This window comes from Anomalospiza imberbis, chromosome 3, assembly GCF_031753505.1.
Source record: "Anomalospiza imberbis isolate Cuckoo-Finch-1a 21T00152 chromosome 3, ASM3175350v1, whole genome shotgun sequence".
NCBI classification, from domain to species: Eukaryota; Metazoa; Chordata; class Aves; order Passeriformes; family Viduidae; genus Anomalospiza; species Anomalospiza imberbis.
Window position 1 is genome coordinate 59,269,803 of NC_089683.1, and position 25,336 is coordinate 59,295,138.

Genomic DNA, 25,336 nt, shown 5'->3' on the forward strand with positions numbered 1-25,336 from the left:
TTTGTACAGGAAAGAAACCCAAGGCTTGCTGAAGTTTGCTTACCAATGATTTCTAGTGGAGTTACTCTAGCTTTCTTCCATTAGTTTAGAGATGGTTTCTGCTTTAAGCAATATTCAACTTAAGGATGTATTTCTCTTGTCAGGTCACCCAACAGATTGCTAGTCTGGCTGTCAGCTTCATTCCTTCCTTCAGAATAATATTACCATTCATATTCCATTTTTATGATGGATACATTTAATTACTAGACAATCTGCAGCATCCTTACTCCTGGCTACAGCTATTTTGCAAATGATTCCTTCATGTATTTGAGACAATTAAAAGTGACAGTTTTGTACTGTTCAAAGAAATGGAAATTGTATCCCTTCAACGGGTAGCTAGATGAATAAAAATCACTAGCAAGCAAATCTATTGGTCTCAACTAATTCTGATAAATGAGCCTAGTCTCAGTTTCTGTAGTGGCTTTTTCTTTATTACTCTTAATTTTCAGATATTAAAGTAGGAGCAACAGTAAAGAATTGAGCTTGAATAAGGGCCACTACTTAGATAAGATAGACTCCATAGATTTAGATGTAGTTTCCAAATGGGAAGGGATGCCTGGAAATAGTCATACTAAAGTCACATTTTTGTTATCATAAGGTGTTGCAAAGTAATCCAGTGAAAGAGAGCTTTAGGAAATTTCAAATGATAGTTCCTACTATGATGTTTATGAACACCATATTTTGTGAAATTAGCCAGGACTAAACTAGTTTACACTTATCCACATCACAGTCAAGTGAGATGGGGGATTCACTTTACATTCTTCCAGATAACAAACAGGACTGAGACCCTCTGTGCCAGTCTTTGTATATTAAAACATCTGTTTTGTTCGTGCTGGTTTCCAAATTTTGTTAGACAAGGCCCTCAGCTGGGAAGCACTTTCAGCATGGATGTCAACAAGAACTGAAATTACTCATTCCTTCATAATGGGTGCTCAGCATCTGCCAGTATCCAGCCTTCAGCCAGGTATTTCAGAAGAACCAGAGCTGCCATCTAGACAAATACATGTGCTGTGGAATTATTAAGGGTGGCTAGACAAGACTCGTATCTCCTTTGCCTTTCTGACTCACATAATTAATGTCTTACCCACTTTTCTAGTGAGAGGATCTCCATCTAATAAGTGCTTCCTACTAGGGGCTCAGACTAATTTCCATGAAATATTCTCATTTTTTCCTCTTTAAAGCACTAGATGTTTATTCCTGTTCTAACTGGCATTTTAAACCGATTTGGATTTATGCACAGTTAAAAAATAAACCTATGCAAGATGGAAATTCTGCTGCTGACAGATTTTAGTAGCCTATTTTTTTCCCTTTTGGTTTGGAAATACAGGCTGCATTCTTTTATCTGCATTTATTCTTGCAGATGAAATGTTCTGTGAGAGTCCTGAGGTTGACTGGCACCACATAGCCCCAGTCCACTAAAGCCCCTCTCCAAAACAGGGTTTCTGCCACAGGCCATTGGTTGAGATTGCACTTTGGCACTGGCCAAATCTCTGCCAGGGAGTTAGCACTTGCTAACAATTTACTGTACAGGCCGACTGTAGCCCATTGGACCCTGGCCCTGCTTAGTTTTCTTAGTGGCATAGACACTGTCAATGTATTTAACTTGGATAAGGGTGTTTTGTTATTGTTTTTGCATGTTGAATATTAAAGTTTTTATTATTTCACAATGAATAAAGTTCAGAGGGTCTGCAAGGGGACTTTAGCACCTTTAAAATGTCACCATCTATCAACATGCCTTACTTCAGGTGATATTTTGATCTCAGACCCATTTTGACCTTTAACATACTTCACTGTTTATGTGGTTTTCCATGGACTTTTGAGTTAATGCATCTTTGTGTAAATACTACAAATTTGTCATAAGAAAACCAAAAGCAGCCCTGTCAGGGGAGATTTCAAAGGCTCCAAACTCCTAATATCTGTAATTCACAGCATAAGCTGGACTCAGGCATTCTCGGCACTCCTTAAGTTTTTTTATTTTCTCCACAGCAACAGTCAAGCTGTGCTCTGGTGACAGAAAATCTGTCATGACATTATGAATCTTCCTCCAGCCAGTGTTCCACAGACACCAAGCTGAACAGCATTTTGGCACAGGCAGGTGGAAAGCGGGTATGAGGGGTGAGGGAGAGCCAAGATGCTGATGCTCTGAAGCAATCCATCTCTTAAACAGCCTCAGAGGAGGCATCAAGCTGCTTTTCACCAGTGGAAGTGAGTCTGCCACTGCTTTCTCTCCCTCCAGTCTCCTCAAGAGCAGTTGTCCCTGAATACACTCTTGTGTGCTGTGCTAGGACAGAATCAAGATAATTTTCTAAAGTTAACTAGATTTAGTCTGCTCTCTCCTTCTAAGGAGCTACTGTTGGTATCTTTTGCACCACAGAATTAGAATGAGCCATGTGTAATCCCAAATCCCCTCTGAGCATGTATTTATTTTTCAATTTAGAAGAACTGCAGTTCTAATTTTTTTTTCACTGTAATTTTCTTTACAGAAATGTTTCCTTGAAATAGGACTATTTTCTGCAGTTAGACTGATCAGGGGTTTGTGTCTTAGTAGTACTACACACAAAGGAATCTGCATTTTATTTGTGAATCTCCAGAAACATTTATTTAAAATTTGCTAGTCTATTATGTTTACAGTCTACTCATTCTCTAACCTGCTTGTGTTATCACAGATGGGAAAAAATATCAGTAAACAAATGAGCCTCCATCTGTTTCTCAAAATGAAATGAACTTTCAAAGTTTAAATTATTAAGAATAAAATCCTGACATTAGGAAAGCTTGGCACAAAAAGCCCAGGGCTGATTTTGATGTTAATGAGGATTCTACACTGGCTTGCGATGAAAGTTAACAGACCAGCTGCAGAAGAAGCTGTCACTCCACTCTTCGCATTAGCCTTCTATTTTTATTATTTTATTATGGGGAGAAACAAGTTTTCCTCATACCTTTGAAAATAGAAACATTTATCAGTTTGCATGGACTTAGTTTACAGTGTTGAAAGTTTTTTCCAACTAAGGTTCTTGGTTGGAAACTAATTTAGAATTATTTATATATGCTGAATATCTGTGTAGTGTCTTGTGTATCTGTGCTTCCACCATGATTTCATGGCAGACTGGCAGCATTTTAGTGATTACCCCTTTGCACCACTTGCCAAAATAAATGCAGTATGTAGCTTACAGCTTTCTCCCAGAGAAGGTCATGATTTTAATTTACTTTACATGTCCCAGAAAGCAATGGCCTGCATCAAATCTATTTCTTGGCAAATTTCTTGTGGAAGCCCCTTTCTGCTGTGGGAGCTGGTGGCTCACTGTCCTTGCTCCTACTCCAAGGCTGTGCAAGAGCTTGTGCTCCAACACGAATTTGGAGGTATGTGGCAAGAGGCTGAGAAGAAGAAAGAAGACAAAAGGTGGTACATTAGCTTGGGTTAAGGGATTTTTAGCTGCTTTCTGATGAGGGGAGGTGAGATATATTTGATTGATTCAGAAGAGGGCTCCATACTGACCAAGGCAGGCTCTCATGACATTGAATAGGTTAACTTAAAGATTCCTTTAGTTGTTTTTACATTTAATTTTTGTTTTCTGTAAATGTTATTTCTAAAGTCCTTTTGGTTTGCCATTACCATCTTATTTTCCTGCATTCGCATCTTACTCTGTTGAAGCTGATGCAAGAAAAATTATAGATTAGTAGTTAGGAGCAGTTAGCATATCTGTGAGCCCACCTTCCTTTGCACCTTGTGGCAAAGAAATGTGGCCCTCTCTTTTGAAAAGGCAGCATTTCACATCTGCCTCACAGGGAGGTGGAAGAAGTGGTCAAACCTGCCTTTACTTGCCAGCTCTGGAGCTTTGAGATTAGCTGTGTATTGAATCCCATATGAGGTAAATTTGTGGTCTGGCTCAAGGAGAGAGCAGGCTTCCAGGAATTATTAGGCTAACACTGACAATCTGGACCAGTGTCACAGAAGGGTACAAGCCCAGAGGTTGGCAAGTCAGGCTGTGTTGCCCTAGGAGAGTTGTGAAAACAAGCATGCACAGAGCCACCTGTCTCCAGCCTCCCCTGAGGATGTAAACTTCCATAAATTTCCAGCAAAATCACTTCCCCTGTCTTAATTGTAAAGAAGAAAGAGCTTATTACATATCATACTTATTAGGAAGACATGCTTTCCTGCTCTGATTTTTTTTTTCCAGTTTAGAGATCATCCTTTTATTTTGCTTTAAAGGGAAAAAAATGCTTTTCCTGGGTAGTATTTAATAAGCACTGTTAACTTACAGAAGTATGATAAAAAACCAACTTGACAAGCTATTTTTAGTGTGTATTCTGATTATTTTTACAAATGCTGAGAATTTAATTATTTTATTTTAAGTATCTCAGGGAACCTTGAGAGGCCCATTTCTGAGGACTAGATATTTAAATCCTCAGTCCACACTCACCCCATGGTGCATTCCATTGACAACAGGAATGTCTGCCAGCTTTCTCTCATGGGTTCAGCACTGAGGATACATAGATTTAAAGACAAGGTGATTTAAGACTGATTTTCATGAATATCATGCTCAGTAGCTTATCCAGCTTTAAATACTATTTAAAGCTTATTTTATCCAGCTTTAAATACTACCCATCAAAGAACTGGTGCTACTTTCCTAAGAAAGCACCAGTACTGCCCATTGCACTCTGATAATAAGATGATACTATCCCATAGTTGCACAAAGTACAAGTTCCTAAGCCTTCTCTCCCGCAGAATAAATTATTCTCCAGGAAAGAGATGGATTGTTTTCATCTTTGACCTCTGCAATAGAAAGTGGTAAAAATATAAGGGTGTTCTGTGATATTTTAAAGTATAAAAAGGTTCAGATTGGAACATCTTTTCCCATTAAATATTTTTAAAAATATCACCTTCTATTTCAGTAAAATAGAGTACAGTAGCCTGCACTTCTGTATTTTGCACTAGAGTAAAAAAAATTCCTGATGCACTTTTCCATATTTGCTTTTTTACAGATGTGATGTGATGAAAAGGTAAAACACAGAGAACTGAGTTTCAGATGTGCTGTCCTATGTGTTCAGGAAGAAAAAGAAGAATTAAAAACAAAATTAAAAGCCAAAATACATTTATCAAAATCAGTGCTTTTGTTTCAAAGATAAAGATTTTCTTTTCTTGCCAGAAGCTTCAACAAAATCCTGGAGCCTGGGTGACTTTTTTGTACCAGTCCACCTCTAATCTGCTCCTAGTCTAAAAGTTCTGCAGCAGACGGGCATGGGAAAAAAGATATGGGTTTTGTTTTTGACATACTTATGAACATGTGGCTATAATGTATTTCATTTTTTTTTTCTTGTATAGACTCATGCAAAGCCTTGGCACAATATTTTGATAACAAACTAAGATTGAATATGCCAGGAAAATGTTATTCTTCTCAAAGTACTAGAGAGGTGGGAAGTGCAAAAAAAAAAAAAAAAGAAAAAAAAAGTGTTTTTTTTTTGTTTTGGTTTGTTTTCATTTAGAGCACACTATTTATTAGGAGGACAACACTGAACCCCATAGAGAACAAGTATTAATGCAATTTAAAATTGTTCTTAGAACTGTGTCTGCCATTTCATATTCATGGAATAAGTGACAGAAATATTTTCTTGTAGGCCCAAGTAAACTGTGAAACTCTTGCAAGGAAAATGTTCCCTTTAATAAAGAAAAATATTTGTGTAGCAACATCATCAGGAAGAAATTTCAGAGTAACTTACAGCATAGACAAGTTATAAGAACTGAGGAGAGAGGTTTCTTGCCAAGAGCAACTCTTGTTTACTGCCAAGATGGCAAATACCCTATCTTCCCTGGGATCTCTTGTGTGTGGGAAACTCTCTTCCACAAGTCTTCTGCAGTTTTAATGGTTACATTTTTGGGTAAAGGCCTTTCAGCTCACTCACTCCAATTGAGCTACAAGTGAAGCTAAGTGATCATCTTTACCTATCCTCTGGAAGCCTTTTCATGTCCCCCAGACTGCCATACTGCTAAGGTCTCTTGCAGGGTAGATGTCAGACCCCTTCTGAGGCTTCTGTGTACAGTAAAAAAGAGACAGATTATTGGGCATCAGTGTGCCCCAGTTTTCAAATTCACTGACCACCTTATGAAAGAGGGAATAAAAAGATATTACTCCTGCTCTGGGTAGGAGACAAAGGAGAAAGAAAAGTAAAACTGGCAGAAAAGCCAACATCACTGTGCTAGTGCCTGAAGAGTTTTTTTGAAGAATGTAATTTACAAGTATTTGCAAGAAAACAACTAGTTTCATGTCTGCTCAGGAAGCTGGAGTAATGGATTTCTAAATAATATTGGGGAAGTGAAATAGCAGGCTTATTCCTCTAACCTTGTCAAAGTGAGCTCAAAACTATAAAGTCACATCTCTAAGTACTAAATGGGCAACTCTCTGGAGAAAACATAATTGAGGAAATTATCGACTGTCATGTTAGAAGACTTACTGCAAATATTGCAAGTTTCAGGGTACCCAAGTAATTGAAATTATGCCTCGTAAAGAAGCACATTCTTCCGTCCCCTATTGAAATGGAGCTTTGCAGAAGCTTAAGACATGAGGTGATTCAGTCCAAGACCATAGGTACATGACTGGTACTTGTCTATTAGCTACTTTAATTAGGCAGTCTTCCTGAAATGAGTGCCTAATGTCTATGTCTGGTCAGTGAAGAGAGGAAGGTCTACAGATCTTCACAGGGATGTATCATCTGCTTCGGCTGTAAGGGGACAAGTGTTTCCTGTTGGGAACTTCAGAAGCACTTTATTTTTTTCCACTGAGGAGGACGAGTGTTTCCTTCACTACTTGTACTCAGAAACAAGTTCAGAGCTTAAACTAGTTGGGCAATGTCATGAGCATACTTATTAAAATTAAATAGCCATTTTGATAGTCCTGTTAATCTCCATTCTTTTTTAATCTGAGCAAACCTTGGTAATAAATCTTGCTTTGTCCCTGTAAACTGAGCAATTTACTGTCCTGACAATTATCAGTGCCAATAGATGTATTGAGTCTGGCTGAGATGGAGTTAATTTTCTTCATAGGGATCCTTATGATGCTATGTTTTGGATTTTTGACCAAGACAGTATTGAAAACACAATAATATTATAGCTGCTGCTGAGCAGTCACTGAACAGCATCAAGGATTTCTCTGTTTCTCACATTGCCTCGTCAGTGGGCTTGTCACTGGCTGGGGGTGCATAAGAAGCTGTGAGTAGACACAGCGGGGACAGCTGACCACAACTGACCAAAGGGATATTCCATACCATATGACATTGGGATCTACAATAAAAGCTGTGGAAGAAAAAGCAAGGATGGAGGCTGAGAGTTGTAGCATCTGTTTCCCCAAGTCATTGTAACACGTGATGGACCATGGCTTTCCAGGACATGGCTGAACTGATGAGAAGCTGTGAATGAATTTTTTTTTTGCTTTACTTGTGCACACAGCTTTGATTTATCAATTAAACTCTTTATCTCTATGAAAGAGTTTTGTCGCTTTCACTTCTCTAATTCTCTTCTCCATCCTATTGGTGAGGAGTAAGCATCAGCCTGGGTCTGAGTTACCTACAAGGATTATCCCATAACAGTAGAGAAGTCCTTCAAATAGCTGTTATCTTTAAGAAATATATATTAAAAAAAACAACAAAAAAGGGTTTCAATAAGATGTACCAAATAATTTCTCTAATTTTTTGCTCTTAACAAGTGTCTATTAGGCAAGATACTATTTCCCCAAACAAAGATGTGAATACTTGCCTATGCCGTTGTGCAAACAGAAGTGTTAATGCCTATTCTGATTTTAACATGGGGTAGAGCATAAGAAAACAAGCACCACATGATTCACAAAAGATATTTTCAGAATTCTAATGATTTATTTGGGTATAGGAACTACTAAACTAACTCTTTGAACATTAAAAAGGGATACTTTTTAAATAAAATCTGCACATACTCCTCCCATTTCTGTGAATGGTGAAGAAGTTGAGGCAATAAGTGGTTAGTGATGTAAGAGCTATCATACACAGGTGGAAAAAGCTCAAGAAAATTCTAATCTTTATAGACCATTGTCTTCCCCATTAATGAATCCAGCAAGATTTGCAGACAGGTATCTCTTGAGAAATTAATGTTACTCAAATAAAAAGACCCATGGAACTAGGGAAAGCATGCTATTATATCAGGTTCAGAGACAATTGTTGATTAGGCTTTTCTATTACAGAGAACTACCCTAGAGAATTAATTAGCTAGAATCCCCTATGTATGAGAGAATAATAAAGTTAGTTACTTTTCAAAAGTTATTATTTTTGTAATTTTTTAGTGTAGACAACTGAGGCAAGAACAATAACCTGTACTCTTCCCAGACAGTTCTGATTTGCAAAACAAATTTGGCATCACAATCAGTTACTTAATTTTAACTGAGATTCTGAAACATTCCATACTGCATTTTTCAAAGTTTTGTCCCATCTTTCCACTAATGTAATTTCTACTACAGAATCTTAGAAGTTAAAGCTGTAAAATACTTACTACATCACATTTTCTGTCTTTTTGATTTTAGCAAACATGAGTAATGTAACTATTCCTTTGATCACTTATCAAAGTGACTTAATTTTGAAAACTAGCTAACAGGATTTCTCCATGCTCTGTCTAATCTACTTTGCAAAGAAAAATCCCCCTGAAGCCCTGAAAAACCCTGAAAGACAATAAAAAAATTACTAAAGCAGCTGAAGGTACATCCTGTGTTTTAAATAATTACTCTAATTTAGGTTTAAGATGTATAAGCTGTTTACATATATAATGGCATTGCCTTCTAAGGACTGGAAGCACTCCAAGGGTCACAGGAGCTTCAAAATAAGAGTATATCTGTCAAATTTAAGATTTCTTGAGTTGCAGCATGCTTAAAAAATGAAATCAGTTGTCATTAAGTTTTAGAAATTAGATGGGTATTTTATTGAATACTATTAATATTATATGAATATTATTGATATTATATGAATATTATTGATATTCTAGCATGCAAGGCAAAAGCCAACCCTAGCTGTACATGCATAATTATGGGTTTTGTTTTCATTCAGGAAAGAGATGTTGTATTCAGGGTGGATAATTCCATGAAAACATCATCTCTGGGACTGTTAAAAAATAAGCAGAGTGCTAGGAATTAGTAACAAAACTCAAAAGCAAACACAAAACATGGTGCACCCATGTCTCAATCACAAAAGCCAATCAAGTCACACAGACAGGAAATAGTAGAATAAGAAAGGTACATAGAGACACAAGGTAGGTGAGTAAATAGGACAGACAAGGATAAATCATGATCTGGGTCAGTTTCTGTATCACAGAGATTGGAATAGAGAAGACTGTGGAAGACAAAACAGGTGAAGGGAGATATGAGAGAGCTCTGTAAAATCTTGACCATCCTGGGAATGATTAGTCACTGTTCTTCACATAAGAACAAGGAAGCATCAAATGAAATTATTTTCTAGTAGGTTAACACAAATAAAAGGGAGTACACAGGTCCATTGTAAAATTTATTGATAGAGGAAACCCTGGGTGCATAAATTTTAGATGAGTTTAGGAAGTTGCTTTAGAAAATGGTTTGACAAATTAAAGAAAGAAAATTCCACCAAGGTCTATAAACCACACATAAAGGAACTCTGGGCCAGGAAAGCCCTAAGTTGCAGATTGACAGTTGTTGTGAGGTGTTTTACCGTAGGTAGTTTGAGGAGGCTCATATCTACTTGTTTTATCCTTATCTTGTGGCATCTGATAAAGTTCACTTCCTGAAATAGGATACTGTGGTAAATGAATGTCTGGCCTGTAACAGTACCGCTGATACCACGCTCTTGTCCCAGAGCAGAAAGAAAAGTGACAAAACACCCTCTCTTTACTTCCTGTTTAATTCACTTCCACCTATTTCTCAATATGGATTGAACATACTGCAAAGTAACTTGGTAAAATATGAGCTCTGGCTCATCCTTGCTCCAAATATACTCTGCCTTCCGGTGAAACTGGAAGTAACAGCTAAGGCAGGTCTACCCTGCCACAGCCTCCAGGATGTGGCAGGATCTTGGAAAAAAACCTGTCCCTAGTGCATATATACTGGTATGTATTTTTAAATATACTGAAGAAAATAGCTTCAGGTTTTAGACTGGGGCCAGATGGGTGATTGAAGTGAAAATAACACAGATACACAGAGGAATGGTGACTCCAAACAACCTGAACTGTCTGGTTAATATGATGCACAGTCTCTGAACAATACTGCATGTCATTTACCTTACATTTCAATACTGTGTTCATAAAAATAAGAAATAAAGATCTGATGCATCTCAAGACACTGAGATTTAAAGCTATTTCTGAAACTGACTTTAAATCTTTGACTTTACAAGTGAACACTTTGTTGAGGAAGGGACAAGCAGCTGCTAAAATTATGCCACTCCATTTAAAAGTGGAATTTAAGGCTCATGTTTTCAGATTTACAGAATGTATATTAGTAATACAATAGGACGCCACATATTCACATTTATGACCATATCCCTTTTATTCTCCTGAATGCAGAGAACTGCACTATCAAAAGCACAAGCAGAAAAAAAGTATTTTGAATGCAAGCTAAAAAATATTAATTATTGAGTCTCTCACTCACAAATACAAGTTTTACTTGAAATTTCCTCATTTAGTTATGGCTTAAGTAGGATAAATATAGTTTGGATTTACTATTCTTTCCTCTTCCCCCTCACAAGATGTTTAACCAAACCAGGGAATATTTAAATCAAATTTTTAAATTAAAAGTTCAATTGTGTCTCCTCTCCCAGAAGTTAACATGTTCCCAGTGCTTTCCATTCTCATTGTTTACCTGTGGTGGATATGGAAGCAAATATACTACAGGACATACCATGAACAGCTGCAGCAACAGCACCAACAAAAGCAACATGTGTTGTTGGGCCTTTGGTTTCCAGGTGCTTGAGACACAGCTGATGTTCCTTCATTTTGTGACTGCTGCCTCTTTCTCATTTCAGCTACTTCAGTGCCCAAGTGGCTATAAGAACACAGACATAAGAGATGTACAGAATTACTATAGACTGTCATAAATTACATTCACATTTCTACAGCAAAGCCTGATGAAACTGGTTCTCACAGCACATGGCAACAAAAGCACGTGACCATCAACTGAGCCAGCCAAGAAATAGATCTGCTGTGTTAAAAGCAGTTTCCAGAAGAGCGGATCTCAGTGACACGCTTGCGCTCCTGTGCCGCTGAATCATGCCCGTTCTTACTGCTTTGGCTGGACTCAAAGAGCTGTTTATTATCAATGTTTTTAGCAGCAAGCCATACAGCTATTGTAGCACTTGAGAGAGACTGACTTGTTCCTTACCATAAGACTATCACAGCTGTTTCCATTGTACTAAATATACAGCTAAAAATACAGCAGGATGGTTATTCACCTTCAACATGAGTTGGAAACTGATTTTTTTTTTTTTACTTTTTGACTTCTTTAATCTATGCTGGACCAATGAAATTGATGTAAGTGATATTATATTGAGGGCAGCTGTCTGGTAAGGGCCAAGATTTTTATGTCATAACTTAGAGGCTTGCTACTTAACAGTTATTCTTGGTAAATAAAATGAATAATAAATATGTATTTATAAAATACTTTTCCACATTTGAGACTATTTTCTGGTCACAGATCTTTGCTCATTGCCAGTTTTTCCTAGATTTTATTAGGCCAAGATTTTTTTCCTCTCAGTGACTTAAAACATGCAGCTGGAAATAGTATACCATACATTATCTAGTCTTCAAAAGAAGTTAAACATTTACTGATAAGTTACATTATTTAGGAAGGTTTACATGTCAAGATCCTTCTAATGACTCACATCTTTCTACAACAACTTTAAGTTTCCCAGAGTAACGGCAAGTACAAACATAAATTAGAGTAAAATTTGGTACTTTTGCCTTTGAAAAGTACTAACAGATTACTGTGGGGAGGAGCTTGGTTTAAAAGAAAATAGAAGTGGGTAGAGATGGCCTGATGTGAGCAGCATGCACTGTGCTCCACATTCCCAGGGCATCCTGCTACAACCAGGGGTGCCGGGGAAAGGCAAAATCTGATTGATTTGCCACCTGGGTACACCATGCACAGACAAACAAGAGACATGCTACTTCTTCTACATGCACTAAAACAGCACCTGTGAGAGTTATCATTTACATGGTTGCTAAAACTCCCAAGGTTTTTATTCTGCAATAGTGTCCTTCCAGACAGCTTACACACAACCACACACAGCAAGGATACTAAGCTTCAGAACTCAAACCCATGCTCTAAAACTCATTGTTGGTGGTTATTTTGGCTTCTTGCATAGCTACCTTTTCCATGCATACTGTCACTTAGTAGGATCAACTAGTTTCTGTAGTGTTTGGTCAAATCAAACAACGAAGAACCATTAAACTATCACTGGTAGTTGCACCTGCTTATGCGATTAATATGACTTATGGTTTATAATAAATTAAAATGACATGCAAAAAAAAAAACCCTACACCTCTTTTTTTCATGACAAATGCAAACCTCTGGGGTTTAAAAGGGATGCTCTGGGGTAACTGGATAACTGCCCATATTTTTTCAACAGATAGGAAGGAAGGGAAATTGTTGAAGCATAATATGTAGCTCAGAGAGTAAGTGACAGTATGAAGTCTTTTTCTCCAAATTACAATGCAGAACTTCTGCTGACTGTGCATGATGCAGTTAAATTATTTCATAGATAGCTGTGTCATGCTGTGAATTGGTATTTTTTCAGCAAGTGCAATGACTGTAGTTAAAGGAATTAAAGCCAGATATTTTCAAATGGAATGTTCATTTCTTTTAAGTAAGATAGTGATTCTAGAAATATTTGTACAACAAAATAAACTAAACAAAATTTATTAGTTTCAGAAACCAGTAAGTTATCCATATTTAGGGATTTGTTGGGCTGTAATCCCATTCATTCCGCCTTTGTACCTGAAGTCAAGCATTTTTTCACCATTTTGGCTATATATATATATATATAAAATGTACTATGTCTAGAATATGTGGCACTTATAGTTAAGGGGACAGGATGAAGGTTATCCATTCAGACATGATGATGACAGTTGGTGACTTTTCTGTAGTTTCACAAAAACTTTACCACACCACAAGATGCTGCTGCCACAAAAATAAATATCCCTCTGCCTTTTCTCCTGCACAGCTCACAGTCACTCATTCCCTCACCTGAGCTGTCCCCCTTCTCTGTGTTGGAAGCAGCATTTGTATAGGGACCTGGTGAATTTGGTAAAATAATAGGCATGACTGAAATTTAATCTAGAGGGTAAAGAAAAAAATAGGTTTAACTTGCTTCAAATGACTTTCTCATTTACCTTGGGAAGATGTGAGTGCTTGGACAGAGCAGGGGAGAAAATGAACATCAGGCAGGCAAGGAGAATGTGGGGACCACTTTCTTCCATTCCTGCTCACACTGTCAGCAAGTGATGGTGAAATGGGTGGGAATTAGGCAGGTGTAGAAACGTAAAATCTGCAACTGCAGTTCCCAACACACAGAATATGGCAGAGAGGGACAGTCAGAAGTGGAGTTTCACAGGAATAGTTCACACCTTTAATCCTGACAAGCAACCTCAACCACTGAAAAGTCTCCAGCATTCATCTTTTGGCATGAACTACCATGGCCAACTGTTTCAGAGGTTTGCAAGTTTAGCAGGACACAGAATTGTGAGGAAATATGGGTCTCCATTGTAGAGATTTTCAGGAGAAATGGCTTCCTCCAAGGTTGCTCAGAGCCAGTCTAGCCAGTCTTTAGAGCAGAACTGCTTGCTTTGCTATGTTCTAACGGCTCTGGAATATGGAGAGGCACATAACCCATCCCCTTTCTGGCCATGCATTATTTGGTGAAGGAACAGGGCAGTTCTTGATTGCAGGGAAAGAAGAAAGAAAGAAAGGAAGGAAGGGAGGAAGGGAGGAAGGGAGGGAGGAAGGGAGGAAGGGAGGAAGGAAGGGAGGAAGGAAGGGAGGAAGGAAGGGAGGAAGGAAGGGAGGAAGGGAGGAAGGAAGGAAGGGAGGAAGGGAGGAAGGGAGGAAGGGAGGAAGGGAGGAAGGGAGGAAGGGAGGAAGGGAGGAAGGGAGGAAGGGAGGAAGGGAGGAAGGGAGGAAGGGAGGAAGGGAGGAAGGAAGGAAGGGAGGAAGGAAGGAAGGAAGGAAGGAAGGAAGGAAGGAAGGAAGGAAGGAAGGAAGGAAGGAAGGAAGGAAGGAAGGAAGGAAGGAAGGAAGGAAGGAAGGAAGGAAGGAAGGAAGGAAGGAAGGAAGGAAGGAAGGAAGGAAGGGAGGAAGGGAGGAAGGGAGGAAGGGAGGAAGGGAGGAAGGGAGGAAGGGAGGAAGGGAGGAAGGGAGGAAGGGAGAAAGAAAGAGAGAAAGAGAGAAAGAAAGAAAGAAAGAAAGAAAGAAAGAAAGAAAGAAAGAAAGAAAGAAAGAAAGAAAGAAAGAAAGAAAGAAAAGAAAGAAAGAAAGGCTCATAGAGTCAGAATCATAGAATGGATTGGCAGGGACTTGAAAAATCATCTAGTTCCAATCTCCCTGCTATGGGCAGGGACACCTTCCACTACACCGGGTTGCTCAATGCACCATCCAACATGGCCTTGAACACTGCCAAGGATGACTGGGGCACCCACAACTTCTCTTGGCAACCCCTTCCAGTGCCTCACTGCTCTCACAGTAAAGATTTTTTTTCCTAACAAAGGAAGAAAGCAAGAAAGAGCAAGCAACATCCCCAAGGAGATTCTGGCTCTAGCAGAATAAAGTATTAATTGCAATGCCAGCAAAATGCTACAATGGGATATATTTTGAAATGGGTTGTAAATATGGGTATTATATAGTAGGACTATCCTTACCTGCGAAATATAATGGGGAAAAATCTTACTGCCACAGTGGGAAAAAGTTGTATTTAATCCATTTCAGATTCTCTCCTTTCCACAGCTGACATTGGTGTTCACTCTGAACTTTGCTGTGTCTCATGGTACAAAAAAAAGTGATTTTGCTTGGCATGACTGGTATACTGCTCAATAAAAGCATGAGGCTGAAACTCCAAGCAATGGGACTGTGTTCTTAGTGTATACATGAAGTGTTCACCAGTTTAACCAGTGGCTGAAGTCAAAGTCATCAGCCCTGTTCTTCTGTTTGTGTTACTTTCTCTCAGAGAGCTTTAAGCTGAAGTTTATAAGAAAAATGAAAAATCCACCCTGTGAAGAACAACTATTACATTTACTGAGGATGTAGTGGTTTGCTGGAAACTTTAGTTTCATACTTATTTTGGTTGGATGTCATGTTTCATGTTTTATTTGCAAATACCAGATGTCATCTATGCAAAACAGTAATTGATTCCATTAGATTATTTAGGATGCAGAAGCAGGAATATCTTAATTCTTGGCTATATTTAGAGGCTGAGCAGACAGAGGGTTTATTTTTGGTGCCTTGGTCCAAGGCATAGAAAGAAATTTAGAATCTTTGATTCAGCAAGTCACTACGATGAAATGAAAATTTTTTCTGAAGTGTGAAAGTTAGTACATAATTATGAAGGACTAGAATGTTGTGAACTTATTCTGAGTAGACTTTCTAGAATAATAGTACAAATAATATGCACTGTCTCCAAAATCTCAGTTTGCCTTTTAGCTTTTTCACCATTTTCACCCTTCCTGAGACTCTCTAGCTTGGCAAAAGTACCAGGTGGTGAAGGTGGGACTTTTGTCTAATGGAATGTTTTCTCTTCTTGGTACACTACATATCATCTCTCAGACCATCACGTCACAGGTATCAATTTCTTCTGCTAGTTTTGCATCTGGTTCTTTGCCTCCATTTGGTGGCGTGGTTTACTAACTGTGTTGTGATTTCTGTTTGTACTGATAGGAAATAAGAATAGTATTCAAGCTTGCTTGACTGACTCATTCTATTGGGGGGGGGGGGCTGTTGGTATTATGGCCCTTTGAGCAATCCCATAATCATGGAAGCCCTCATTTTGCATAACATCTGCTGGCCGTACTCTGTAGCTGAGGAAAGGAACCCAAGGGTACAGCAACTGTTTATTATACCAGTTATGAGACAGGTGGCTCTTATAAGCTGCAGAGTAAGAAAGTCTGTGCAACCCTTCAATCTTGCAGTGCTGGAACATTATGAATACTAAAAAGCCCTTAGAAATTTGGAGTAAGGTTTCCTATTAGTTTTAGAACCAATGGCACAAGGATCTATTTCTGTGTTTAGATAATGTAATTACCACTTATTCCACTGGGTTCCCAGGAGTAATTATTACAGAAATCCCCTTGTGCACAGAGCACTGTCTTGGGAAGACTGCTCAAAAGAAATAACTGATGGAAGAATTATTTGGTTTATTACATTTATACCTGGGAAGCCCTATTGAATACAGACTACAGTCCCTTAAAATTCCAGAGAGTACCTCTAGAAAATGAAAAGAAGGCAATTTCTCAGTTCTTGCCCTTCCCTGACTCTCCACCTTCTGTGGGATTTGTGCTAAGTTTTAGATAGGTTTTTAAGTTTTTTTCCCCAGATATTCCCAAGGTATTGGACATGGCAAAAACCACAGGCTGTACCATTTCAATCACTTAATTTGCTGTCTCTCTTCTGATGAAGAGATTTTTTTTTCTTTTTTTTCCGCCTTTCCTCAAAAGGCTGTCATTATAGTACTGCAATTTTCTGAACTTTTGGCACTGTCCCATCTGGCCCTCTTTGCTTGTTTTGTAGCCTCCCCTTGCACATGACCCCCCTGCAATAATTTCTGTCCCCCTCTTAGCATTGAGAACACATCCCTGGAAAGGATCCTGCACTATGAAATCAGAGAAAAATCTTGAAACTCCGCAGGGGGTTGAGAAGAGTTTCCATCCTGTTTTCTGGAACCATTATCTAACAGCTATTTTGAAAGAGAGAGGTCATATAAGAGTGAGGATAAACATGTACCATTTTATACAGCCAGAAAGTGGCATTTTGTCTCTTGCTGCAGGTAGGATACATAATGGATAAGATTTTGGGACAGAATTGGTGCAGAATTAGCTAGAGCAATCTGTCCTTTTTCAAACTTTGCAATAGGCAAGAAAGATCACCTCTCAAAAGAAAGGTGCAGTCAATGACTTAAGGATATAGAGGGTGATTTACTCTGCAGGAAAGAAACTTAGCCCTTAAAGTATCTCTTTTTTTGGTGATCTATCACATCAGTTCTCCCACACTACTTTTCTTCTTTTGACTTTGAAAATAAAGGGCCAAAATCTCAACTGTGTAGTTTATATAAATTTGTACCTTATACTAGTTTATTTCAGACCCAGATGTGAATCTATCAATCTCTTAACCATACTTGTTTTCACTGTCCTTACTGGCATTCACTTGATTCCTAACAAGGATTGTTTTTAAGTTTAGGGATTTTGAAAGTCTTTAAAACCTAAGTATTAAGGTAGACAATATTAATTTAAGACCCCATCCAGGCTTCACTGTAAGAACCAAAATGTACACTGAGAAAAGCTTTGTACCCTGTGGTTTCAAGACTTTAAACTACCATTTCAGAATATATTCCCTAAATTTGGAAAATCTCAGCGTTTATTAGAACAGAGTTACATTAACACTTTCTTGAATATTTTTAATGAGTTGTTTGGGGATAATTGGATGACCTTTACAAGATTTTGATTGGTTGCTTGGGTTTTAGTTTCCTAAAATAGTAAGCAAGAGAGTGACAAACATGACCCTGAAATACTGTTGCTTTTGTTTTTTTTTCAAATAGTTACTTTTTTTTCAGTAGTCAATTTTTAACATATAGACCACTTTTTAACTGGAAACGCTAAGCAAAAACCCTCAGAGAACGCTACAATGTGACACATCTAATGATCTGTGATGTGCTATTTGTTTTAAATGCAGTGTGATATCATATCTCTTTTAAATCCATAGGGCTTTTTAAGAACAGGAATCTTTGAGTAACAGAACCATGCAACACAGTCTGGATACAGCTGCCAGTTAAATAATATCACTGATGCATGAGCTGCACTTGCAATGCAAAGACAGCCCTAACACAACATCGATTTTTTATTTGTGCTGTCTTCATTCATCTGGAGGAGTGTTTTAAAGGTACCACAAGCTAAATGAAGACAGACCACAAGATTTTACCAGATGTCTCTGAGCTACAAAAAGATTTCCATACTCCCCTTGCAATGCTGAGTGAGCAGCAAAATCAAGACAGCAGTACAATAGGCACACTTTTGGGTGCTGCCGACCACTTAACAGCCATCATACAGCAATGGCATTCATACTACTCACTCTGCACAAGAGAAACCTCGACATGGGTATGTTCCCTTTATTGAATAAATCCTGAAAGTCATTCAGTACTTCACAAATAAATTCATACAAAGTAATGGAGAAGAAGAAATCTACCAGAAGAAGTGCAATTGAGTTATCTTGAACTTTTGACATCAGAGGTTTTGAATACCTGTTGGCTCAAAGAACAGGTTATTGCACTTTTTTATGACTTTCCCAGACACCTTCTATACTCATAAAGAAAGTCTGAGATTTCTTTTTATTATGTTATGGGAACTTGGTATCCTGGAGAAGCCTTGCTTAAATCTTTACATCATCAAGTAGATATTCATTTGTACTTCTGAATCAGACATTACTGTTCAGCAACAAAACATTAAACCTGACAGTAATGCATTATTGAAAAGTTTGAGATGGCTGCATGTGGTTTTTAAGAAGCTTCACTAAAATTATGATTAAAACCACTTTCTTGGGGAACATTTTATAAAAAGCAAATATAAAACTCATCAGGAAACCTTTTGTTTATTTTTAAGTGTATTATGAAAAACATCTGAGAATCCTGTTTACATGACATCTATATACCTATTCATTGTAGCTAGCATGGCTTCTACTGACTTGCACACAAGGAAGCCAGTACACTTTAGAAAGCTGAGAAGATAATTTCCTTACAGTGGGGAAATACAGACCTTGACATATTGCTGAAAAGAAATGTTTTGTTAAAGTCTCTGACATTACTCATAAAGAAGACACTAAGAAGACACTTGAGAACCCAGAGAGCTTTATTTTATGCATTAACATTGTAATTTCTAAATAAGTTTTCTTGTGCTCAAAACCTTTTCTCTGTATAAAAAGCCAGCTGTTATTTGGGGGTTATGTGAACTGCAAAGATTCTGCACAAATTTCTGCAGAATCTAAGAAAAAAATCATAGCCATAGCACAAGAATTTGTAGCCAACATAGGCTAAACAGATTTGCAGGTACAATCCAAGCGTCAAACAAGCTTTATTGTTGGTGAACTTTTTCTGCAGGTAAGACCATTCTTGAAAATTTTAATCTGCAGAAATGGCAGCTTTTAATCAAATAAGTGCACATAAATTTTGTTTATGGTGCATGTTCCACAAAGGGCTGAAAGACAAAGGAAAGGATTAGGAAAATTGTTTTAATGTGAGAAGAGCTTTTCTGAAAGCACATTGGACATGGTTCTAGTCTCTGAAATGACAGAATCCACATTTTCACTGTAAGATGAAGACTTACATCCTCTACTTCAAAAGCCCTTTATTTTTTCAATTTCCTTTTCAAAATTAAAGTCTCACATTTAAACAGAAGTAGCTTCAAAAAGGCTTCCTGACTATAGGCTTTTTGAAATAACTCAATATTTGGAAGTCATGCTGATTTTAGTTACACTGACTGACTTCTGAGATATCTTCTGACATGATCTCTGTGTGTTCCAGCCCTCCTTTCCTCAGCCACCCTCAAAAGGAAAAAAAAAAAAAAAAAACAAAAAAACCACAATAATAAGTATAAACAACATTAAGAGTAGTATGGTGTAGAGAAGATATTTGGTTAATATGGTATAACAGAGGGAGAGGAGAAGAAGGTGGCATGAAGTAGAAACAGCCTTAAAGTGTTTCTGATGGCTTGGAACAGTGGGAGAAGGTGAATGCAAGCACTATGCTCAGATAGGCTGCTTCCAGCATGAAAGGCAGGGGCAGGGCTTGTCTAGGCACCACGTTCTGCTCACATTACAGCTTCTATGAATTTCATGACCATAGAACTAAAAAAATATTTGCCCTTGGCAGAGAGTGGCCAGGCTGGTGCATACCCACCTATAATCAATCTCCACTTCTCTCCCACTAGGTGTGCTACTTCTGTTAAACTCATAGAAAGCTCGTGGTACTTGTGCTTTTATAGACAGTGCTGATGCTTGCTGGCCTGAGGAAGTGAGAGAAGGCCAGTTCTACTTGGTGCAAGTGGCGTGCTCTTTTCCACCATGCTGGCATATGGTATTAAAATCAGATACTGTTACCATGCTTGGAGCAGGTTTTTTATGTCTGAAATTCTGTATTTCTACTGTCTGAATCTTTCACTGCATTTGCTTGTTCGGTGATGTTTTGTTTACCTGCATGTTGCATACAGCAACACACATTTCTCCATCTGTTGATACTAAGCATCATATCCTTCATGGTCTGTCACATGTGCGGGTTTCCCACTTATAAAAAGAATGTGGCTCTTTTCCTTAGTAGCAGAATGGTTCATGGACGTATGGATGTGCTGGAGAGAGCGCTGTGGACACATATTTCCTCAAGGCTTTGCTACATACTCTAATTAGTGCTCTCCGTTCCCCAGGACACCAGTTGTGTCCCTTACAGCTGGTTTTGAGACATGGCTGAGGCTTCACCAGTGCAGAAAGAACTGGGAGGCTGATCACAGCCACCAGCATGGGACAGTCAGGAGGAGTTATCAGGGGCTCTTTTATGTCTTCCTGCTCTTTTGCAAGTAACCAGGAAAAACTAGCATGAAATAAAAAGGGTAGCTAATTAGAGTAGGAAAATGGGAAGACAATGAAAAAATAAAGATGGAAGACAAAACCCATGAATTTACCTGACTAAATCTTGGGTTAGAACCATTTTGGAGCAAAAAATTAGAGTGGATGTCTGAGACAACACAAACTATATTGCTTGAAAAAACAAATTTTAATGGGAGGCTTTTTTAATATATAGAAGAACAGGCACACAGCTTTCAGCTACTGTGTGTCTTGAATACAGTATTTTTATGTTAACAAAGTGAACATTTCAGCAACAACATTTATGTATGGACAAATATATAAAAATTCTGCATAGATCTCATGGAAAAGACAAGCTGTGCCCCAAGCCCAGCACATCTCTGTGTGGTGGAAGCCACCAGTCTAGGCCCTGAAGCTGTTTGCATCTAAGGTTCTCTGACAGCAGAAAAAAACCCCACAGTTTTTTTTTAAATTATGACACTGTGCTCTTTAAGCCTTGATTTGTACTCACATGCAAACAACCCGGGGCAGTGATACAGGATGCACTCAGCCAATAGCAGAGTGACAGGCTTTCATGGGACCATCTGCCTCCTCCTGATTCGTACCAGTGTCCTAGCTCACTTCCTTTTCCATGGCCTCCTTCCCTCTTCTAAGGTCACGTCTTTACCTGGCTAAAGTGTCTGCCAGCTCTGCTGTGAAACTGATAACCTGCAGAGCAATAGAGCAGGCAGATGTATGTCTAATGCTGCTGCAGCAAGACTCACTACAACTCACTAGGCAACACAGAAAATAAAAACAGATTTGTGGAGAAAAAACCAAACTCAGACTTCTAGGTTAAATCCCCTTGTCATTTTAAGAGCATTCCAGAACTTACTGTCATTTCAGTGAGAGAGAGCAAGTTTCCTTTCTTTTGGCTTAAGATGTTCTGAAACTACTGTAGAAAACTATGTAGTATGTTGTGTGTTGGAGGAGATGTATGGGTTCAGAGAAAGAAAACAAAGCAAATTCTTTCTTCTCCTCTCTTTTCTCTTCCCGTGGTCATTATTCAATGTGTCAGTTTGAAAATACAAAATGCCAACCATTCCAGTAAACAAATTCTTATAGCAAGCTGTGCATGTATTTTCATATGCACCAACAGTCTTATGTCTTCCTGCAGAATCTGACAGTTATTGCTGTATGGAAAACTTAATATTAGAAAACAATACAGGAGTTTTTATTTCCTTTTTTTCTCCTCATTTTTTTACCCTACCAACCATGTCAGTTATTTTTTCTATAATTACTACAAACCCTAAATAAAAATTTTGATAGAAAGAATCCATCATTTTTCCTTCTCAGAAAGGATATTTTAATTTGGAGGACAAACAACAATAGTGATATTCCAGAATTTAATTTTTCCCCCTTTTCTTTCTAGGATGTGTACTTGAAGCAATATGTGCCTAGGGAAGGCTGTGGTGCTACTGCATTTTTTTCAAAGCTTAAGAAGAGAAAAAGAATTATGAATTATTTGATGACCAGAAAAGAGCTAAATAGATCCAAACACAGAAAATCTTCTGAATACCACTTAAAAGTGAATTACAAAAGAGTCTTACATAAAAGATCTATTTTTAACACTTTGTTTTTATGAAGTTTAAAGGCTGGAACTTAAAACTATTTTTCCAAATATTAAGTTCATGATTTTTCATTGTCTTTATATTATACCAATGTAAAAAAAAAAAAAAAAAATTCTGCTAAACCACAAGGGATTGAAAATATGCTGTAAAAACCTAAAACCTTCAAAATCTCTGGAAACATGTAAATTTTGTATGGAAGTTTCACTTCTATAGTCATATCCATACATTTACAGTCTCTCTGCTCTTATGCTGAGCAGACTGCAATCACTACCTGTGTTACTGCACAGCAAGACATTAAAGTAGCTCTTCCTCCAGAGTATGCAATGAGATAAAGTGAATTGTCTTTACTTAAAAAATAGATTTTTGAAGATCAGCAGACAAGACCTCTTGAAACACTGCTGTCATGTGACTAAGTGGAGCTTAATGTGTCTGGTCTAGCATCCCTCCTCCCATAAAAGCTCTGCTTGCTGGCAATACAGCCTGATGTCTTTGTTTCAGATTCCATGAGGGAAGTTCAGAGTTCATCCTTTTAACCAATATTTCATAATGTAAAGAACAAAAAAAAAAAAAAACAAAAACAAAAACAAAAACAGAGCTTTGCAAAAAGAGAAATATATCCTCTAGCCAGTGAAATATACTTAGGTGGGGGATTTTGCTGAATTTTAGAAAAATTATGTCTATAATGATAAGAGGACAAGGTAATGATTTAATTTAAAAGAATTGTGCCAGAGGAGCTTGGCGAAGCCTGTTGACTGTATGTTTCAGCATAAAGTGGATTAAGAAAACTATGGGCACGGAAGATCTGGCCTGTTCAGCCATCTGCAACTCCACCTTCCCCACAATTTGCCCTCTTCCAGATACTCAGATGTGATTCTTTCCACAAAAGCTTTAGTAGGACCTCTCTCCTTTACTTGGTTGTTTGATTTTTTCCAGGCACTTGGCTTAATCTTCTGCTTTTGAGATTGTCTTTGAAAGTGTGACCTGTCATTTGGTTGAAATTGAATGACATACAAGAAATTAGTGAAGAGAGAAAGGCAGACGCAGCAAGGATCATCTGTTGGGAAACCAACATGAAAAGTCAGAAACAAGATGAATGGTGAAGAGCTTTGAGCTCTGGACAGCCCACTACTGAATTTCTGTTTTTTCCAGCCACAACCGTGATCTAGGAGCTACCTTCAGTCATCAAGGCAAAGAAGGAAGGCTGTTGCTGGAAAAGGGTGTGGAAGAAGAATAGTGCTCACTTTCTAGCTCAGCTACATTGAGTTTATCAGAGCTAGACCCCTCTGTGGCTTTATTTCCCTGTGTCAGGAGTATTTAGGCTAGATTCAGTCCTGTCGATTGTGCAGTTTCGTTATTTCCTTTGGGAGGAGAAACAAGCTATGAAATAAAACTAGAAAAGATGGTTGAAGCTACCAAGCTTTGCAGCAGGCTAAGGAGGAAGTTTAATATTAGAAACTACATAAGTCTCTTTTTAAAAAAGGTAAAAATTAGAAAAAATATTTCTTTAAGCTTATTTTTTTTTAGTCACATAAGACATAAAAATTAAAATTTTCCATCTGAAGGGCTTGATCTAGCTCTCATTTCAGGTCAAAATTGTTATGTTCTGTTTTAATTTGCCTCAGCTGATTATTTTCAGTCAAAAAGTAGAGTATGTTCTATAAAAGAATAATGAAACTTTTGTTGAGTGAGCAAACTGGAAATTAGGGCACTGTAGCAAGCAGAGCTTGTTATGGACCAAGACATACTTTCCTCTTATGAAAAATACAATATGTTCTGTATGAAATGACTTTCAAAAACATCCATATTATTGTAGTACTTTCTGAACTGAATCAAGTCCTAAAAATTCTCTAATTTGAAGCAAAGTGAAGATGAGGCTGTCACTGTGAAGAAGGTGACATCTCTGAAGATACTCTAAAAACCTTAGGTATAAAAGATTTTAGAAAAAGAACCTAAAAAACACCCCATAAATCACAGAAAACTGCATGAAATTAATTTTATTTACTGCAAAGCTATCTGTGTTTTAAGTATTAGACATAAGGTTGTTTCATAGTAGTGGTTTCTAAGGTTTCATGATGTGGAGCAGAGATTCCTCTGACATTGTCCTTTTTCATGAAGCAAAAAACATTACATTTGCTACAGCTAAATAAATCCTTATCCTTTGAGACAAAAGATGAATATTTAACAGAACTGTGCAGCCTCAGAGTTCTACTTTATGTTCTTCCTTGTTGATATCTGAATGGTGTACAACTAATTGCAATGACAAGTAAGAACAGAGGCTTCAGAGAGGGACATTAAACATAATATTTCTCAATAAAGAGACCACTGCTTTGTTTCAAGAGCTCTCAAACAAAATTGTTCTTCCCTGTTATGTTTTATATTTGACTCATGCCTCTTGCAAAGTTTTAGTACATTCAGTTAATGCACAACTGAAACAGCATAACTCAGCATTTCTTTCCAGTACACTTGACACAGGTCAGAATGCCTAATGCCCCTCTGCTAATTCTTGCAAGTTCTAATACACATCTCTTGAAGTGGCTTCATTCCACATTACAGACAAGGAAAACAAAAAAACCCCAGTGGAACGACTTGGTTATGCTTGGAGACAGCTGATGGACAAGAATTGCCCCGTGCTGTAGAGAGGAGCTCACAGATGTGGAAGAAATGAGGCTGATATGGCAGGCACACATGACACTCACACAGCATGTGGGGGCAGAGGTCTCTGGACCACCATTCCACTGGAGGCCACTTGAAGCCTCTTCTGAAGGGAAAGCAGCTCACAGACAAAAAGAAAAGATGTAACAGATATGAACCCTAACAGGAATACTTCCCCCAGCAGTACTGCAGGTTTTAGTTACTCTTCTGTTTGTTGTCTAGCTGTCCTCTTGTGGGGGATAAGTC

The 25,336-nt window shown here is 38.0% G+C and overlaps 1 protein-coding gene and 1 long non-coding RNA gene across 7 annotated transcripts in view; one reads left to right on the forward strand and one right to left on the reverse strand.

Annotated features, from left to right (window-relative positions):
• Positions 1-25,336, reverse strand: part of RGS17 (regulator of G protein signaling 17) — a 69,779-nt gene that overhangs the window by 17,213 nt on the left and 27,230 nt on the right. For all 6 annotated transcript variants that reach the window (XM_068184638.1, XM_068184641.1, XM_068184637.1 and 3 more), the window contains exon 2: positions 10,908-11,051. In XM_068184638.1, coding sequence (XP_068040739.1) covers positions 10,908-11,026 — 119 coding nt within the window. In that variant the 5' untranslated portion in view covers positions 11,027-11,051. The remainder of the gene's footprint in view (positions 1-10,907; positions 11,052-25,336) is intronic.
• Positions 1,388-12,849, forward strand: LOC137470868 (uncharacterized). The gene is made up of 2 exons (XR_010997281.1): positions 1,388-2,134; positions 11,032-12,849. It is a non-coding gene; the product is annotated as an uncharacterized lncRNA (long non-coding RNA).